At 35.7% G+C, this 10,462-nt stretch overlaps 1 protein-coding gene across 3 annotated transcripts in view; it reads right to left on the bottom strand.

Annotated features, from left to right (window-relative positions):
- arfgef3 (ARFGEF family member 3) overlaps nucleotides 1-10,462 on the bottom strand; it is a 74,352-nt gene that overhangs the window by 50,474 nt on the left and 13,416 nt on the right. For all 3 annotated transcript variants that reach the window (XM_016567004.1, XM_016567021.1, XM_016567012.1), the window contains 4 exons: nucleotides 6,719-6,841; nucleotides 6,440-6,485; nucleotides 5,853-5,937; nucleotides 3,628-3,732 (listed from right to left, as the gene is read on the bottom strand). In XM_016567004.1, coding sequence (XP_016422490.1) covers nucleotides 3,628-3,732; nucleotides 5,853-5,937; nucleotides 6,440-6,485; nucleotides 6,719-6,841 — 359 coding nt within the window. The remainder of the gene's footprint in view (nucleotides 1-3,627; nucleotides 3,733-5,852; nucleotides 5,938-6,439; nucleotides 6,486-6,718; nucleotides 6,842-10,462) is intronic.

Raw genomic sequence — 10,462 nt, 5'->3', positions numbered from 1 at the left:
CAGAGCAGAGCATGTGAGCGGAGCGGGGAGCGGAGTGGTAATATTTCCTTAAGAGCGCAGAGCGCCTTTCTGAAGATTCCGCTCCGCTCGCTCAATACGCTCAGCGCCGCTCGCTCAACCCAGAATGCCGTTTGGTGATTTGCTTGTTCGAGATCGAGAATCTGTAGAGATCGAGAATAGTAGAGCAGTTATGGAGTTCAGATATTGTTTCAACGAAGTTGCAAGCCTTATACATAAATGTAAAGTAAAAATCAAAGTTAAGAATGAGCAGGGAGAAGAAACTGAGAGGGAGTGCGGGGAGACTGTTAAAGTTAGTACAGATTCATATTGATTACAGAAAGCACGAAGATGTGCTACGCAAACATGGTGCAGCAAAAGGTGAGCTAGTTACATACCATAATAAATGAATAAACAGGTAGGCTAAGGTTATATTCGGTTGTACGGAGCCCCGATCATGACATGCAGACAAAATCACGGCCACGAATTTAGAATAGGCTAGTTCTCTTTTATGCTAGGACTACATTATGGCCACGAATTAAGAATTCATTTTTTCGTTTAGTCTAAATTATGGCCACGAATGAAGTATTCGTTCTCTTGTTTAGGCTTAGCTGCCAAGAATTCATTTGTTCGTTAATTCGGTCATTCCCTAGCTTTAGTAGGCCTAAATCGTGGAAAGAATTATTATATTTCGTAATTACTTATTAAAATCATCATTGCTTAAAATTAATAAATAATAATAAATTAATAAAAAAAATAATAAAACCTGCTGACGTCGTAGAAACGAATTGTTAATTCGAATTATATTCGGAGCTCCGTAGTTATTAATAATCTCAGTTAAACTGTAGACCTAAGCTAACACACAGCTGCATATAGGCCTAAATACAGAACAACTTAGGCCTATTAAAATATTATTTAAAAAAAAAAACTGACCCGAAACAATAGGTAGTCCTTCAGAATGTAGGCTAGATATAGGCAGCAGTAATTTATAATCTAATATAATGCACGCAAATTTGTTCTTTACAGAACGGAGCGGGATCTAAGCGGGAATTGGTTTACGGTGAGCGTGAGCGGAATATTAACGGAGCGCTTGCTTGGGCGGTTAGAGCGACTGAGTGGAGCGCACGTCCATAGAGCGGAAAACGTAGCGGAGCGTCACACCGCTCCGCTTCGCTCACATGCTCTGATGCTAACCAAGACTGCATTTACTTGATAAATACAAAGTAAAAACGGTAATATTGTAAAATATCACACAATTTTTGATTATTTCTGATGAATCAGAGGGTTAATGGCTTTACCACTAACTTTACCATCACAAGAATAAATTATAGTTATAATTTTAAATTAAAGCTGCGGTCACACTAGATTTTGAACATGCAATATTTCTTTGAACACTACAGCAATATAGGGCTTCTGTTTTTAATAACTTGAATTATTTAACAAATAACAAACAATAAAAATTCAAACTCTGAAAATATATAATCTACTCCACTTTCCCACAACACAGCAAGTCTGCAGCTTTGAAGTTCGTCTTCTTTGTATTGAGCAGCTACTCCAGGCACGCAAAAAACAATCTTCTATTTACATGAATGGGGAAATACTGAAATCTCAAAAAGCAACAAATTTTGACATGAACCGTCACAACAAAATGTTGTTTCTTATGCTCAAATGGCATTTAAAAAGCATATATTTCAGGTTGGTGCAATGGTCAGAGTAGTATTGCAGTTAAAATGCAGTTTAGTTGTCTGCCCTTTTAAGTACTCCAGCTCTGTAAAGTCGGATGAATTCTGATTGGCTATCAGTGATTTATCGTTCATTATCTGGGAAAAAAAAAATCCTTCTGAAAGTGATTCCAACAATATAGTTCCTCTATGTCTTTATCATTATAGTTGTGGTGTGGACTTCCTATTCTCATATAACTAAAACCATTATTAAAACTTACATAATTATTGTTATTATTACAGTTATCGTTCTTGGTGGAAACAACACTCTAAAAAATGCTGGGTCAAATATAACCCAGCATTTTTTAGAGTGAAGCCCTAACTCCAAAAGTTTAATGGTCAGGGTTATGGATTTAGAACAATCCTTAACTAGATTGTTTGAGGAATATCAAATATAGCAAATTTTGGCAAGCACTGAGTATGAGTGTATGGAATGTACAGAAAGCTCCCGCAGTTATCTACTTCCACTCAGAAGCTGCCAGGAGAAGTATGATAACCCCTGCATAGAGCACACCACAGTAAATTCCACCTCCAGCCATCGCAACCGCAAGGACCTGACCTAATCTGACATATGATTGTGGGATCAGCTTTGCTAAAGTTTTCTTTGTGCATTCTTGGAGCCTCCAAATCCATGTGATGTAGTCAATTTTCATCAGCATCACGCCAATTTAGCCTCGTATACCATCAGGACGGTTTTTAATTACAGTGGTGATGTGTGTTACTGATTGTCTCTGCCAATTCCTTGCAATTCATATTTAAATAATTAACAATGAGACGTTGTCACTACACCACTTAGGCCTATTAAAATAATTTAAAAAAAAAAAACTGACCCGAACCAATAGGTAGACCTACAGAATGTAGGCTAGATATAGGCAGCAGTAATTTATAATCTAATATAATGCACGCAAATTTGTTCTTTACAGAACGGAGCGGGATCTGAGCGGGAACTGGTTTACGGCGAGTGTGAGCGGAATATTAATGGAGCGCTTGCTTGGGCGGTTAGAGCGACTGAGTGGAGCGCACGTCCATAGAGCGGAAACACCGCTCCGCTTCGCTCACATGCTCTGGTATCTATTTGATAAATGAAGTTAACCAACTAACATTATACATACTCTTTTGGTTTCTGTACCCAATATTTTAAAAATGTACAAATGCAAAGAAAAAATATATAATATCGGTACTCGGTATCGGCAAGTACCAAAAATAAAAGTATCGGTATCGGGCGAGTACTGGAAAAAGTGGTATCGGTGCATCCCTAGTAAGGACATCATTAAAATAGTCCACGGGACATTGAGAGTACCACGACGCATGTGTGTGGTGCTGCTAACGTAGAAAACGCATACGCTGGCCTTATTTACGAGCAGAAGAAAGCATGCGCATGTGTCGTGGTAAGCTCGATAATGGCAGGGGACTGTCCCAGGAGAGAAGAAATTGTTGAATAAAGTTATTTTTGTTTTCTTTGAGCATAAAATTACGGTTTAACCACTGATGTCACGTGGGCTATTTTAACAATGCCCTTACTACATTTCTGTGCCTTGATAATGGTAGTTCCCGTGCTGTCTATGGGAGGGTCAGAAAGCTTTCGGATTTCATCAAAAATATCTTAATTTGTGTTCCAAAAATAAACAAAGGTCTTACGGGTTTGGAATGACATGAGGGTGAGTAATTAATGACAGAATTTTCATTTTTGGGTGAACTATCCTTTTAAGCTGTCATTTATTTGCATTTGCAATCACATAGTAAAATGTATGGTTTTGAAGGTTGTCAATTTAATGTTAATTTAATGCAATTAATTGCGAATTAAAAATGACAAGCAATAATACTTGTGCATAAGTTGAGCTACTTTTAACTACATAAATTGCAGAGACCCTTGATTTAAATGTGCACAGAGAACAAAGACATGTCTCACCAGATGAGGTCAGTGAAATTGCGATGCAGGTGCATTGTGGGAGGACAGCTGCTCAGCATAGACAGAATACACTCCAGGTACAACAGCTGCAGCAGCTGGTTTTCACTAAAGAAACACACACAAACACACACACATTAAAACACTAGATAAATGTCTGAAATTACATACTGAGTAGGTAAAAAAAAATTGATGAGGAACTAACTTCATGACCATTAAAAATATGTTCTTTATAGTATAAATGTGTGCAATATGAATGAAATCCAGACATGCTACATCCACCATGTTGGCTTTGTCATGTGACCTATGCATAACTTTACTCCCATTCACAACTCCTCTCCTGTGGCTTCAAGGGATAGTAAAGTGTCCACTGGATGCTCACTTTAAAATCTTGGTGGAAGTAGTAGGTCACTTTTCGCCTACTGTTTTATACTCCAATTTGGACATACAACTCATTTCACATACTGTTTTTCACATACTATATAGTAAGGAAGTATGCATATTCTGATAAAGGGTAGAACAGATTGACTTTTTGAGTTCTTGCTCAAAGTCAGAATGAACTATCCTATATTTTTACACTTTATATGTGAGGTGTTTGAAACTCACTGTCACAATGCTAATATTCATCCTCCAAATAAATGGGATTTCTATGCCATTTCTTGTTCATCAATAAAAAAAATAATTGTAAAAACAACAATACATGTGATTTGAGGCATCATTCATACTGTCTGTTAGACGTTTCTGCAATACTTAATAAAAAAACTGCAAGACAGTGTCCCTCTAGAAGCAGGATTGTACACCCCTGGGTTACAATTTTGCTATTATATTGCGAGTAGGAGCTACAGTAATGTGAGCAAACACCACTAATAATGCTAGTCTAATAATAACTAGTGATCGACCGATATTGATATTTTATAACCGATACCGATACCAATTATTTGCGTTTATGTGCCCGATAACCGATACAATAAAAAAACATTTTATTTAAAGCATCAGCAGCAACACTAATATTAACAATAAGCAAAAAAAATGTAGAAGGTCTAATGTTTTCAAATGGAGAAAATAAATAAATGAAAGGAGTCATATCAACTTCATTTTAAACTACAGTTTTAGTAGGTTTATAAGCTGTTTAATAGGCTAAAGAGTGAAGGTTAATTCACTGAATAATATTCTCTGGAATATTTAAATATTACAAACAAAACATTGTATTTTATTGCATTTCTCAACTGGCATGTTATATCAAAATTACTAATAATGTTTTTGTCGTTCTAGATTATGAAATGCCTGCTGACAGCGCAGTTTATCTATGCATTTACACAGAACTATACTCAAACTGCGATCGCTCGCGGAGATAATAAATTAGTTTCCATAGAGATGTATTTATTTAGATGTTTATTAGCGAAATAATGGTTATATAGTAAATGTTAATACAATTTAGGGGTGTTTTAAACAAGTGAATCTTGTTAAAAGTTACATGCGGTGGCCGTGCTGGAGCATTTCCTGAGCATCAACCCGGTGAGTGAACAGCAATATGAAAGCGGCTTCACAAGACTAATGATGAGCAAATATACAACAGAGAAAGAAGTAAATTTAGCGTTTTTATTTCCAACATGCGCTCATTCATGGCTGTATTATTTAATTAATGCAAAGTTACGTCTTTATTGGGAGAGGACTTGACGGATTATCTTAGCCTACGTGACTCCGACTTCATGAGACGATGAGCATATAGACAACAGAGAGTGAATTAAATTCAGCACTTTTATTTCCAACATGCACTCATTCATGGCTGTATTATTTAATTAATGCAAAGTTACGTCTTTATTGGGACAGGACTTGACGGATTATCTTACGTGACTCCGTGAGTTCGTCTCTATTTCTTCGAGCCAAGCTGCATAAACTGCATATCAGGCATTTATGTAATACATCTAATTTGTGCATTAATGGCTGTTATGTTAAATAAAGTTTACTAACTACAGTAAATCAAGTACCCGTGCACGCCGTTGTTGTTGTCTCCTCTCCCCTCACACGCCGTGGTGCAATGGCGATCCTGCGCGCAATTCTCAAAACATCCACAAGATGGCGGCGTTTATCGGTGAATCCGATATTACAAAACCGATATCCGATTACTGTAAAATGCTTAAATATCGGGAAAATATCGGTAAATCGATATATCGGTCGATCTCTAATAATAACAACCCAACAACAAGTTGAAGATATGCAAAGCTTACTTGGAGACAGACTCCATTTTGTCACAGAAAACAGTGAGCGCCATAACAACATCTTCATACAGTGCATCGGTAGTGGGAGACAGATCTGAAAACATGAAGATATACGTAACTTACAATAAATGGCAAACTGAAAAAGCAAGCAATTGAACGATACCCTTGGTGCACGTAAACACCTCAACCAATCACACTTTCTTACTGCACTCAAAATATTTTTTTGTGAATAATAATTATGTATGTGAAACATTAATGAACTGCACATAACGAGCTGCTTATCTCTTCTGTGATGTATTTTAATGCTTATTAGATAACCGTGATCATCTTAGCAACATGCTCACGAGGAATATGACCTCTCAGAAAAAGGTTGGGAACTTCTGCCTTATAAGATAGATACCTAGTGTGCAGATTTTAGAAAAGAGCTAATATCAGTGACAGCTGCTATCATCAGTAAATGTGATATACTAGTTGAGCTATGAAAATGGTTGTGGAAAATGATCAAATCAGAACGTTTGACGGATGAGTCATGCTGAAAACCCGGTCTTTGGCTGGCAACCGGAAACACATTTTCACGGCTTATCGATTCAGTGTACCTCTGCGCTGGTGGACAGGTATGCAACGTTCCTCACCATCAACACCCTGTAAAAACCCAATCAGACACTTTTATAACATCAGTTCATTCTTAACATCCTTAACAATGTATAAGTCTAAAAATGAAAAATAAATAGTCACAAGAGAAACTGGTAACTTTTGCATAAAAAAAACACTATACAATACCACCCTTAACCAATCACATTAGCATATTTCAGAGATTATAGACATGTGCTTGTGTTTAATAAAGCTCTGTGAAACTGTTACGAAACGTGACTCACTGTGTTTTCTTGTCTATGGCGTAGTTGTAGGGTGAGGTCTCCGAGAATCTGACTGAGGGTGGCCCTGACCGCTGTGTTGATACTGCGTTGATGACAACTCGATATGTATGTCTCAATACACACCTGGAAACACACAAAGATGCAACAAATGCTAAAATCCACCACAACAAACTGCCTTTGTTTTGCTGCAACAACAAAAAGTTACCATTCTCATGTTAGATCATTACAGATATTTTACATGCCAAAAGTGAGACAACTTGAAAAATAGAACACTAGCATTTCATAATCACTTTTGTGAACTGGTAAGACTATGCAAACTCGTTTGATCGTAAAATCTGTAGTTTGCAACGTTACTTTATCTTTTCCCAGTTTAATATGCTGAGACGACCATCTCTGCCTTCAAGTCCTGTCAGAACAATCATATTTTATGAGATATGAATACACATGAAAGTTTGCGTGGACTGATAAGTCAACTTCTGACACAACCAAAGTTATTTTTGCAATTCTGTTTGGAGCTTCTAGTACCACAGAAATTACACACAAAAATAAAATGCACTTCATAAATCTGTCTCACACAAAGAAAAAGCAAGAAATCTTTTATTAAAAACTGTGTCACGAGAAAAAATAAATAAATAAATAGTCAAATTAAATGTAATGGTCTTTTAAGGGGGAACTTTTTCCATGCACAGAAATTAGAGGACAGCCTTGCAGTGTAAACTGCAAGAAAAATGAAATAGTTTATAACCAAAAAAGGCCAACTTTAAAGCAATTGGGCATCCATGGAATGACTTTATCAGGCATGATACCGTCATTTCTACAGAATGCATAAGCATTGCTTTGCCTGAAATTGCTAATAGAAATGGACCTAAACAGACTCACAGCTGTAACTGCAGGCAAAGATCTGACCTAAAAACAAGGGCACAGTGAATTGAAATTTGAGAAATTCTAAAATGCTGCAATAGACACAACATTAGGGTTCTAAAAGTACACTGCCTTTCAAAAGTTTGGGATCAGTAAGATTTTGAATGTTTTTTAATGGAGTCTCTTATGCTCATTAAAGCTGTATTTATTTGATTAAAAATACAGAAAAATGGTAATATTGTGAAATATTATTGCAATTTCTAATATTGGTTTCCTATTTTAATATACTTTAAAATATCGTTTATTTCTGTGACGCAGAGCTGAATTTTCATCAGCCATTACTCCAGTGTCACATGATCTTTCAGAAATCATTCTAATATGCTGATTTATTATCAGTGTTTAAACTGTTGTGCTGCTTAATATTTTTGATGATACATTTTTCTTTGATTCATTGATGAATAAAAAATTAAAAAGAACAGCATTTAGTCAAAATAGAATTCTTTACTAACTATATAAGTCTTTAATATCACTTTTTATCCATTTAACACATGAATAAAAGTATTAATTTCTTTAAAAAAAAAACAAACAAAAAAAGACTGACCCCAAACATTTTGCTCTTTTGTTGATTTTGATTGCTTCTATTGTCCTCATTCGTAAGTTGCTTTGGATAAAAGCGCCTGCTAAATGACTAAATGTAAACATTTGAATAGTAGTGTATATTGTAACACAAAATTCCTATTTTGAATAAACACGGTTCTTTTTAACTTTTTATTTATCAAAGAATCCTGAAAAAAAAGTATCACAGATCCCAAAAAAATATTAAACTGAAGACTGGAGTAATGATGCTGAAAATTCAGCTTTGCTTCACAGCAATAAATTATATTTTTAAGTATGTGAAAATAGAAAACCTTTATTTTAAATTGCAACAATATTTCACAAACTTACAGTTTTTCTTCTGTATATTAGATCAAATAGATACTGTCCTGATGAGCATAAGAAACTTCTGTAAAAAATCTTACTGATCCCAAACTTTTGATCAGCAGCATATAAATCCCAATCATTGTCTCTATAGAGAAACTTCTGGCAAAATTCCCAGTGAAAAACTACACTACCCATAATGCTGAAGAACGATCAAAGAAGTGGCTGTCACCATCTTAAATATAAAATAAAATAAATAAATAAAATAAATAAAAAATAAACTTGCTTCCCCAAAGAACCTTTTAGTGAACAGTTCTTAAAAGAACCATTTTTTCTTGGTGTGAAGAACCTTTTAATAATCCAAAGAACCCTTTTTCACTGTAAAGAACCTCTTGTGGAATGAAAAGGTTCCATGGATGGTAAAGGTTCTTCGTGGAACCATTGACACCAATAAAAAAACCTTTATTTTTAAGAGTGTAGAAGAGCTTGCAGAAACAAGGGCACTGAAATAGTTGTCCTTCACTCTTGTTGTGCTATATAAATAATGGTTCCTTACCTCTTAAAGAAAGAGAGGCAACTGGAGTTCTTTGATGAAAACATGAAACAGTTTTGTTTGAATGTAACAGATTTGATTGATTTCTAGTATTAAAATAATAACCCTGCTCTGTGATGAGTTTATGTTGCTACATCTCTGTTAGGCCTCAACAAAGTGGATGGAATCTTCCATTAAGCAAACAGAATGACTGACCACAGAGCATCTGCCGCTCTGCCACGCTTGCTCATGGAAAAAGGATCTAAGACGTGGCATCTGTGACTAACTCTTACCTGTAGCCATAGCAACGAATGACACACTGTTGGAGGCTAGGAAAATCAGTTTCATGATGGGAGTGATTTGTCCGGGAGAGGGGTTCACTGTGTACTATTGTGCCATTCTGGGAACCTCTACACCTAACAAAAACATTTGCCTTATACAAAATCAAAAGAGCGGAGTCTTGTGAATTGAAAACCACTTGCTTTGATATTCTGTTATCAAGCGCAGCGACATTCAGACATTGTAAGCATCTAAATACTTAATGGGTCTGCCGTATGACGGGACATGCTCTGCCAGAAAGGGCTTGCTTTAGCCTTATTGTTTATGGCCTGCTCCTGGGGCTCTTTGGAACAGTCCTGTGTGAAAATAAGAGAAGTCTGGCACAACCAGACCCATTTACACATCATGATGTGCTTTTATGAGCTGTTTATGGCCAACCAGGGGCAAGATAACAAAGTTAAAAACGCAAAGGAGGGGGAGGAACGCGATATACACAGACACAGTGGGATCTTAGCATGCAACTGTTTTTGTTTGTGCAAATACAATTTGCATAATGAAAAAAATCTGCATGGTGCATATTCTAAGATTTCCCATAAAATGACAATCCACAAAGATGTGAAGCACCCAGACACTGTTTTCTTTTTATCTGCAATCAACTCTTGGTCAGGTTTTACATTTTGAAAGCAAAGAAATTAAGACATCCGTGAATATTAGCATTGTAATTTTGCTCTTGTTCAGTAAAACAAAATTATTCTTATTATCAGTTAAAATCTGTTATGACTTCAATTTCCCAATATAATAGCATTAATACTATAGTAATATATTGTTTCATTTTTATAATGTAATAAAATAAAAATATTTGAATAATGATAATAATTATTATTGTATAGTCATATTGAATGGGTTCCAAAAAAAACAGTAAATGTCGATAAAAAATATTGCGACGATGTCATGTGGCTAAAACGTAATTTTTTTCCCTCTCGCGATAAGTCATGGTGATGGATTGGACATGTGCAGTGTAAATTGTTTAAAGGGGTCCTATTATGCTCTTTTACAAAGTCTTGATTTTGTTTTGGGGGGTGTACTAGAACATGCTCTCATGCTTGGTGGTTCGAAAAACGCATTATTTTTCACATAATTTACATTATTAAAAT

The sequence above is a fragment of the Sinocyclocheilus rhinocerous genome, unplaced genomic scaffold (assembly GCF_001515625.1).
Source record: "Sinocyclocheilus rhinocerous isolate Xijiao unplaced genomic scaffold, SAMN03320098_v1.1 scaffold552, whole genome shotgun sequence".
NCBI lineage: Eukaryota > Metazoa > Chordata > Actinopteri > Cypriniformes > Cyprinidae > Sinocyclocheilus > Sinocyclocheilus rhinocerous.
This window is presented reverse-complemented; position numbering and strand designations above follow the sequence as displayed.